The 10,897-nt window shown below is 34.2% G+C and overlaps 1 protein-coding gene across 1 annotated transcript; it reads left to right on the plus strand.

The window, feature by feature from the left end:
- Positions 1-745: 745 nt before the first annotated feature.
- On the plus strand, positions 746-4,563 carry LOC145970649 (uncharacterized). Its single transcript, XM_083097520.1, has 4 exons — positions 746-2,599; positions 2,653-3,091; positions 3,173-3,304; positions 4,001-4,563. The coding sequence occupies exons 1-4, from the start codon at positions 746-748 to the stop codon at positions 4,561-4,563; spliced, it is 2,988 nt and encodes a 995-aa protein (XP_082953646.1).
- Positions 4,564-10,897: the final 6,334 nt, after the last annotated feature.

Consider the following 10,897-nt stretch of genomic DNA (forward strand, 5'->3'; position numbering starts at 1 on the left):
TTATTTAAAGGCATGGGAACTATTGGAGCGATCATACGAGGTAAAGCGCGTCTTAGTATCGCGACATCTTGCCTTAATCTTAAACACGCCCGCGTTAGACAAAGAAACTACGAGCGGTTTATCGAAGCTTGCCGATGATACGCAGCAACATCTCGCGTCACTGAACGCCCTAGGAGTTTCCGGCGGATCGGAAATGATCGTTCATCTTTTAGAAAGCAAATTACCAAAGGCCACATTAGAGAGATGGGAGGCGAGTCTGGAGAGAGACGAATTCCCAAAACTCGAGCAAATGTATGAGTTTTTATACAAGAGCGCGGTGTGCGCGTCGAGACGCGAGAGAGCGAAGACGGCAGATTCAGAAAAGGGTAAATGCGAGCCCCCGGTTAAGAAGAAGCGCGTTTCAAATCAAATTTTCTTAACAAGCACGCCGCGTAATTGCATGGTATGCAAGAGCAAACGACATCCGCTCTTTTTATGCGACATATTTAAACAATTATCCATACCTAAGCGCATTGAGACCGTAAAGAACGCGAAACTTTGTTATAATTGTTTGCGATCTCATCGAGATAGTCCTTGCAAATACTCGAATTGCACGACTTGCCAAAAACGACATAACACCCTCTTACATCTTGACAAATTCTCGAGCAGCGGTAAAGCAAACACATCGGACGCATCGAAGTCCGCGATCACTACTTCCGATTGACTAACCGCCTGCTCCGGGGGGAGAACGATAAGCCTCGCGGCGATGTCACTCCCATCTTCACCGCAATTATTAATGAGTGCCGTAGTACACATTCGAGACTGTAAAAATAATCTTATCAAGGCCCGTGCATTATTAGATACGTGCGCTACTGCAAATTTTATTGCCGAACCAATCGTGAAACGTATAGGCTCACGCGTGATCGCGCACTCTTTGCCTATCAGCGCGATTAACACCATGAATACCGAATCGAAGGGCTTAGTAAAAATCACGATACAATCAAGGATTGACGGTTTCTGTAAAGAATTGACCTGTTTAACGATACCGGTTATTACAGATCTAGTTCCTTCGGAAATTTTCCCACGAGAGTCGATCGAAATACCTTCGAATATCCGCCTAGCAGATTCGGATTTTCATCTACCACGTTCGGTCGATTTGTTAATAGGGGCCGGTGCGACACTGTCATTATTCTCCATCGGTCAAATAAATTTGTCCCGTGAAGGTCACGATTTATATTTGCAAAAAACGCGTCTGGGCTGGATAGTTGTCGGCGGCGCACCAGCGCAAAACGTAACAAAATCGGCATGCTACTTAACAACATTAGAAAGTCAAATAAACAAATTTTGGACGATTGAAGAAATCGCGACACAGAGACCGCAATCAAAGGAGGAAGTCGAATGCGAAACATATTTTGCGAATACCGTGAGTCGTGATAACAGCGGACGTTATACCGTTCGTTTACCGTTTCGTGAAGCTAAGCCGCAACTCGGCGAATCGAGAAGTATCGCACTCAAGCGACTATTATCTTTAGAACGCAAACTCGATGCGAATGCAACTCTTAAAACCGAATACACGCGAGTTATAGAAGAATATTTAAATTTAGGTCACATGTCTGTAGTCGAAAATCCCAACGATGACGGGTTTTATATGCCACACCATGCGGTAATAAAAGAATCGAGTAACACCACTAAGGTACGAGTGGTTTTCGACGCGTCCGCGAAGACAAACAATGGTATTTCGTTAAACGATATCTTAATGATAGGACCTACGATACAAGACAAATTGTTTTCACATCTCGTTCGCTTCCGTTCATATAAGTTTGTCATTACTGCAGACATAGAAAAAATGTATCGCCAAGTGCTGTTGCACAAAAACGATCGGCGATATCAACAGATTCTCTGGCGTAGGAACGGCAGATTAGAGACGTTTCAGTTAAATACGCTGACATTCGGCGTTTCTTCTTCGCCATTTCTCGCTATTCGCACCATACACCAACTCGCGAATGACGAACGCCAAACCCATCCTAAGGCGGCTAAACTCCTCGAATCGCATCTTTACGTAGACGACTTACTGTCCGGTGCCGAAACCATCGAGGAGGCTCGCGCGATTAGAGACGAAGTAATTGATTTATTAGCGCGGGGCGGTTTCACTATTCGACAATGGACATCAAACGATAAGAGAGTCATCAATGACTTAACAGAAAGCGAATTACACGCAAATTTTACAGTAAATATAGATCACTCTCTAAAGACGTTAGGTTTAACGTGGAACGCACATGCGGATAAAATATGTTATTCAATTCATCCAACAAGGATTATGGAACGATTAACAAAACGAAATATATTATCTGAAATTGCAAAGATTTTCGATCCTCTGGGATTGATGGGCCCGGTTGTTTTATTCGCAAAGAAATTAATGCAAGATGTGTGGCGATGCGGAGTGCAATGGGACGAATCCGTTCCACAAAGCATATACACCGAATGGTCTGAATTCGCTCGACAATTAGAATTATTGACTCGGGTCTCTTTCGATCGCCGATTATTAATAGATAACTATCAAAATGTTCAAATCCATGGATTTTGCGACGCTAGCAACACCGGTTACGGTGCATGTCTATACGTACGCTCGAGTGGGAAATGTCTCTCATCACTACTAAATTATTATGTGCCAAGTCCCGAGTCGCGCCATTGAAAACCATCACCATACTGCGGCTCGAACTTTGCGGCGCATTATTATTGGCGCGATTATGCCGCGAAGTAAACGATGCATGGGACATTAAACCCAACAAAATAATCCTCTGGTGCGATTCGAATATCGTCTTGCACTGGTTAAAAACATCATCGCATCTCCTTAAAACTTACGTGGCGAACCGAGTCGCGGAGGTGCAAGAACTCACTGGCGCGTACGAATGGCGACACGTTAAGTCGGAAGACAACCCAGCCGATGCAATATCGAGAGGTCAATTACCTCACGCGTTCATACGAAACCGAACATGGTTTACCGGACCATCACGGCTAAGTAATGATGAAGGCGAGTGGCCCAGCGAGAGCGTACGAATAGACAAAGTGCCCGAAATGAAGACAAACACCTGTTTGTCAGCGATGGTGTCCCGTAATTTCGAGATGTTTGAAAAATATTCTTCACATTCCAAATTGCGTAGAATTGTCGCGTATTGCCTTCGATTTCGTCCAGGTAACAAACACATCGGAGCGTTATGCGCGGGAGAAATCAACGAAGCCGAAATGCGAATTTTGAAAATTATACAGACCGCGCAATTCTCCGACGAAATCGAACGACTCAAAACTAAGCGTACGGAAATCAAGGGTAAATTTATTAATTTAGACCCATTTTTAGACCAAAACGGTTTGATTCGAGTAGGAGGGCGTTTACAGAAATCTAATCTAACATTTTCTCAAAAACATCCGGTATTACTTCCCAGCCGACACCGCGTAACCGACCAAATTATTCGCGAGATCCACGAGACCCATCATCACACGGGAATTCAAACAACACTATTCATACTTCGACAAAGATTTTGGATACTTGACGGACGGAATCAAGTACGAAGAGTGATACGGACGTGTACGCGCTGTTTTCGTTTTGATGCCAACCCGGTAGAATACAAGATGGGCAATCTCCCCTCAGTTCGCGTACGCGAAGCAACACCTTTCGCGAATACTGGCGTTGATTTTTGCGGTCCTTCCTACATCAAGGAGAAAAAATATCGCAATAAAACGCGAATTAAAGTATACATATGTGTCTTCGTATGCATGTCAATTAAGACCATACATCTGGAAGTCGTGAGTGATTTGTCATCTGACGGTTTTATCGCGGCGTTACGACGCTTCGTGGAGTCGAGGATTGCCGACACATATCTACTCAGATAATGGGACCAATTTCATAGGTGCAAATAATCAATTGAAAGAACTATACGCTCTATTTAATTCGGATTCGCACAAGATAAATAATGGAGGTTCGCCAGCGAACATCGCATTATTTGGCACTTCATACCACCAATAGCACCACACTTCGGTGGGCTTTGGGAATCTACGGTAAAGTTATTTAAGCATCATTTCCGACGCGTAGTTGGCGATTCCTTGTTTACCTTCGAAGAATTAAACACATTCACAATAGAGATCGAAGGTATTCTAAATTCCAGACCTATCACATCCCTTTCAACCGATCCGAACGACATGTTAGCATTGACGCCTGCGCATTATCTGATTGGCAAGCCACTAATGTCCTTTCCGGAGGGCGACATATTGTGTGTTTTAGCTAGTCGATTATCTACCTGGCAGCACATTACAAAGGTACGACAGGATTTCTGGGCTCGATGGAACCTTGAATATCTGAACGAGCTTCAAAAACGCAATAAATGGACCAAGGATGGACCAGAGCTACACGTTGGAACTGTCGTACTTCTAAAGGACAAAAACCTACCGTGTTCGCAATGGGCACTCGGTAAAATCACCAAACTGCTGCCAGGCGAAGATGGAATCACACGAACTGCGATCATCAAAACCACGACCGGGGAATTAAAAAGAACAACCAAACTCCTCTGTCCCCTACCGATCGAACAATAATCATACAAATGTAAACGCGAATACGAAACAAATTGCGCTGCTAAACGAAGCATGCGAACGACTTCGTCAGTCAAACATAACATAATCCGAACATAAATTAATCGTTACCCTCTCAACGGGGGGAGTATGTTACGGCATAATATAAGCGTCGTGCACGACTGCGATATATATACATATAAGAACAAAAAACAAAAATAAAACGAATTTCGCGACCCGAGTGATCCCCAGGCGTCGTCGCGATCCGAGTCATCAGCTCGAGACGTCATCGCGACTCAGAATCACTTCGAGACGTCGTCGCGAAGAAAGCGAATAAAATATAATAAAATATAATAATACGAATCTAGCGACCCGAGTGATTCCCAGGCGTCGTCGCGATCCAAGTCATCAGCTCGAGACGTCATCGCGACTCAGAATCACTTCCAGATGTCGTCGAGGAGAAAGTGAAGACAATAGTAACCAATAAATTAAAACGAGGCTTTCGCGTAAGAGATCGTCCTTCGACGCTACAATGCCGAAGGACTCGTAACGTCATAAAATTCAGCGAAAGAACCAGCGGAAGGGTTCACGAGTGGTCAACACATGTCGTTGCGGTAGCAACGCACGAGTGTGGCCCTTTGACCTGAGTACATTGTAGTCTCGACAGTGGAGAGGAACGGTTGCGTTTAGTCTTGAACTGTGACGAGTCATATCAAAAAATCATTTAATTATTAATATCACGCAATCTTTGTTCTACGAATTTGTACGAAAGTGTAAATTATAATTATTTGAATAAACTGAATTATAAACGAAACTACAGAGTGAACACGAGAGTGTTGACGCTGACTGAACAATATGTATACATGATATCACATTATTACAAGTATGCGCGCACAAAATCCTCGAAAAATTAGAATAAACTTCTTTAATAATTTCATGACTATTAAATCAATAATTTGCGAAAATTTAAATATACAAATTTTCTTATTAAAAAGTAAATGTTTTTTATAAAATTATTAATATTTAATAAATTATTATTAATTATATTAATTATTAGTATTTAATAATATTTAAATAAATCTTTCAAAGGAGGAGGCGTTGGCAGCAATCTATAACTGTATTCATCATCTTCTGAAGAAGAAAGTTGTCTTTTTTTAATTATCCTGTTTTTTTGTTCACCAGCTGACATTTCAGAATTTAAATCAGACGTACTTTCGGCTTTTCTACATTTTTCTCTCGCCGCTTATGTAATTCTCTAAAAAGAATAAATATTCAATTTATATAAATATATAACAACTGAATTGCTTCATAAATACTCGATTTTTATTAATTAAAAAGTCCTGAATAACAAGTTCATAAAATATATAATTTCAAGTACCATAAGTGCTATTTCGGAAAATGGTCACTTCATATAAAGGCCAATCCATATCTGGCTCTTTATTTTTACGAATTGCTTGTATTACTTTATCACGTTGAAAAGGTGGCCAAAAACAATGTTTACTACGAATCCACCAAGATAGTACGGCTTCAACTGAATTCTCGTCAGTAAACTTGACCACAGTCCACGATGGCATTTTTACTAGAAAATTTAACAGCCAGAGCAGCATACAAATTGAATAAAAAAGAAAAAGAAAGAGAAAGAGAGAGGAAGGGTAGAGATAGAGAAAAGAGAAATAGAAAGTACTGCACGCAATTGTAAATTAATTCGTATGTAAAAGGGGAAACACAACATACTGATTTTTATATTTTAATTTTAAACATTTATATGCAATTTGCTCTAAGTTCCAAATCTGTAAGTTTCCAAGATTATCGACTAAATAAATGCCTAACTTAGATGATAAACAGGGTTCAGAATAAAAATCATTGAGTGATTTATGTTTATGTCCAATTACAAAAATATCTTTATCATTTGAAATAAAATTCTTAATAATTATAATAGCTCCATCAGTTAAAGAACAGCAATTATCAGGTTCATCCGTTTTTAAAGAATAGTTTTGATATAACTTTATTAAATTGTTTGCATGTCTGAAAATCCAAATGTGAATTTAAATTATTAATGAGTGGACCGTTAAAATGCGGATTGTGAAGTTTATTATTAATTATTTTTAATTTTTTACTATCATTAGCACACAAATTTTGCTCACGTATTCGACAAACAATTTGTTCCAATATTTTATCATTTTTACGAATCATTTTTAAAATTGACTGCAAATAATTTTCAAATGGAAAAGCGCTAAATTCCTGCAAAGTTCCAAATTTTATTACATCATCATAAAGATGCAATAAGTGGTGAATATTACTCGATAAATTTTCTTTGCCATATAAAATGATGAAGGTTTTTACAAAATATTCTAATAATGACTTAGCATAATCTGAATAACAGCTTATATGTTTAGAATTTGAAAAAATTGTAACAGCTACGTGTAAAGTTAAAAAATTAATATATTTATTATAATTGAGAATAGATTTCAAAACAACAGGTCCCGTATATAACAAAAATGTTCTGAATTCAGTTGCTTTCCACCTTTTACATTCAAATAATGAGCGTGTTTTCCGGTTAATTTCGTATGGTATATTAACCTTTTGAATTTCTAACATTTTCGATATTTCACACATTTCATTAAATGATAGTTTAGATCGGGGTGTTCCAAAGCACCATAAGTTAACAATTAATTTCCTGACAATTCCCAGATAAAGCAAATGCATTGAATCTGACGGAAAATCTTCAACCATATCTATTGTAGGAATTGATTCTAAGATAGATGTACCCGTATAATGGTCTCTTTGTAATTTTAGTCTAAAATCATTATTTGTTCTTAAAAGAAAATTATTTAAATATGGATAACATACTCGATTATGAATATATTCTCCTTTTACTGTACATTTTGAACATGAGTAATAACCGGAATGACCCTTAGTAAATGTAATAAAAGATTTAGCAGGTACATCGCATATGAAAGCATTAATTTTAAATGGATAAGTATGATCATTAATTGTTATACCGTGAGTTGTCAAAATAATTGCTTCGTCTGTGAAATCTTTCAAAAAAACATTTGCATCTGCAGGTTTTTCATTTCCGTAATAAATTCCAACAATATTAACTTCATTATAATTTTCAACTAAATTACATAGAATAGGATATACTTGATTACTTGAACTTTTAAATAAAGGGAGACCATCAATATTAATATTAACTTTGACACATTGCAAATGTTTAACAGAATACCGCGACAAGAGTTGCTTGATACAATTACTTAAACCGAAATGATAATACTGCCCTGGTCTTACATTTTGTACATTTACTTTTCTGGGAGTTTTTAACAAGCTACGAGCATCTAAAGGTAATGCCGGATATTTAGGTTTTATACGTTTCAATAATTCATTTAATGCAACATGAGAAATACGATTTCTAAGAACCCATTCTTGAAGCCACGAAACAAAACTAGACGAATCATCGATGAGATTATCAGATCTAGGAGAATTAACAATATTAATTATATTAACAATATTAATAATATTCATTGATATCAAAATTGCTATCATTTATATTCTCATTTTCTAAAACATCGTTACTTTCTTCAGAATAATTAGAATTATTAATAGAATTTATAGACTTAATAGAATTAATAAAATTAATAGAATTATTAATAGAATTTATTTGCTCAAGATTGTCCAAATCGTCATTCAATTGATAATTATTACTATAGATATTCTGTTTTAATAAGAAATTATTTGATACATAATTTGTACTATTGGATAATGAAATATTATTACTTGAAGTAGAGGATGCACTTCCAAATGAAGCTGAATTACAAATAATATTCTGCGTAATGCTAATTGTTGACTCTAATTGTCATCTCTTTAGCTCGTCGATAATATCGTCGTTTTATTTTTGGCATTTTTTAAAATTATTAATTATTATATATATTCTTACCTTTATTATTAATCTCTGCTGTCTTTTTCACAACTTCTATTTAATGATATGTTCACAACTTTTTCACAACTTCTATTTAATGATAGTGTAATGTTTCAAGCTGTGAAAAAAAGAATCTTAATAATTTTTTAATTAAATATTGATTATTACATTATTATTGTTTAACAAATGTTAAACTTAACAGTTTATATATGTATAACTCGAAGATAAAGTGTCATAGTTTCTTAATTTTACACAAATATTATAAAAAAGAATACAAAATACATCTAATAATTTTGTCAAGAAATGTAATTAAAAAAATCTTTATAAAAATAATCTTTATCTTAATTATTAAGCAAAGTTTATAAATGCTATAAAAATATTGATTGTTTAATTTAATTTAATAAATTAATTTAAAAAATTAATTTAATAAATTAATAAATAATTAATTTAATTAAATTAAGCATCTAACGCAAAACATATGTTACATTATTAAAGTTTGTTTCGCTTCAATAAAGAACCTAGTAAACACAGATATAATGTTGTATGAACATACGTTACATGCATATTCATTACAATTTCCTGAATATAATATTGAATATAACATTAGTAAAATATGTTTTACGTTGGAATTTATATTGTAGTTAATATGATGTAGCATATATATCATATTAACTACAATATAACGTAAAACATATGTGTTACATTATTAATGTTATATCTAATATTATAATATACATTATATAATATACATTATTAATGTTTATCTAATATTATATTTAAGAAATTGTAATGAATATGCATGTAACGTATATTCATACAACATTATACCTGTGTTTACTAGATTCTTTATTGAAGCGAAACAAACTTTAATAATGTAACATATATTTTACGTTAAAATTTATTGCAGTTAATATGATATAGTATATCAGTTAATATGATATAGCATATATCATATTAACTACAATATAAATTCTAACGCAAAACATATGTTATATTATTAATGTTATATCTAATATTATATTTAGGAAATTGTAATAAATATGCATGTAACATATGTTCATACAACATATTATATTTATGTTTACTGACATGAGTTCTCAGTTTTATTGAAGCAAAAGAAAAATTATTGAGCAAACACTTATAAACTTGGAATGTAATGTTTCAAAGCTGTGGAAAAAAGATTATATATAATAATCTACTTTATATATAATTTTTACCTATATATTATTAATTTTGCTCATTAATTCAGAATAACTTAGCAATACTTGCGCAGATAATCACACCTACTGAAAAATAATTAGAAAAGATAAATATCCATGCTTATTGAGAATTTCATATTTGAGGTGAATAACTAATTTCTTAATAATTTGCCTTCTTAATAACCTAACCTTGTAACAACGTGTATTCAATTGTAATTTGATGTGATTGTGATTTGATGAAAATGTTAACAACAGAACGAATAAGAGTGTTAATAAGAAGTTTTTACATATATTAATAAGGATATACTTACATTTTCTTGTTGAATCAATCAAAACTCTTCGAAATAATAAATAAGTTCTTTCTTACGGCGACGAACACTTTAGACTTTTAAGACGCACGCACATAGCACATATATTAATAACAGGAAAACAAAAGAATTCGTAGAGACACGTGTACAGTCGACTGTTCCGACTTTCGACTCTCGTGCCGTGCGTTTGCTTTTTGTCAAACTTTAGCGCCAAATACACGATAAAGACGACGCAATGCACATGCGCGCATTAACAGACAGAATTTATCATTTTGATCAAAATGTGTACATTAATAAATAATTAAAATAATTAATATAAATATAATTAAACACGAAACATAACATATAATATAAACATAACATAAAATATAATAATAAAATGATTTTATTATTATATTTTATTATTGTTAAACGATGAATAATAAATAAAATTTGTATTATATTTTTTAATTAATTATTAAAAATTAAAGTATTATTAGGAAAATTGCTCCACTAATATTAAATATATAATAAACATATCATAAATATTAAATAAAAAAATCATAAAAATAAGAGATCCAAATGCGAACATAAATTGTACATTCAAAAAATGTTACTTAACAGGATATCCATTTTAATGGACATTTAATGGACGTCCATGAACATAAAATGGACATTTAACAAATATCCAAAAATGGATATTTGTTAAATGTCCATTTTATGTTCATGGACGTGCGGATATAAATTGGACTTAAACTGGACATCCTTGGAATGTCCAGTGCTATACGAATGTGTTTTATTAATGTACTACTAATGTTTTTAATTTAATAATAAATTATATGGCATAATTCTTGGAGCACGCTATCTCTATAATATTTTTATTCCACAGTATAAAAAAATCTTTCTCAATTTTAATTTAAAAATATGCTTCGTTATAAGAATGACACGATTATCGA

This window comes from Camponotus vicinus, unplaced genomic scaffold, assembly GCF_025532165.1.
Source record: "Camponotus vicinus isolate PSW18456_S1 unplaced genomic scaffold, iyCamVici1.0 SCAF_4, whole genome shotgun sequence".
Taxonomy (NCBI): domain Eukaryota; kingdom Metazoa; phylum Arthropoda; class Insecta; order Hymenoptera; family Formicidae; genus Camponotus; species Camponotus vicinus.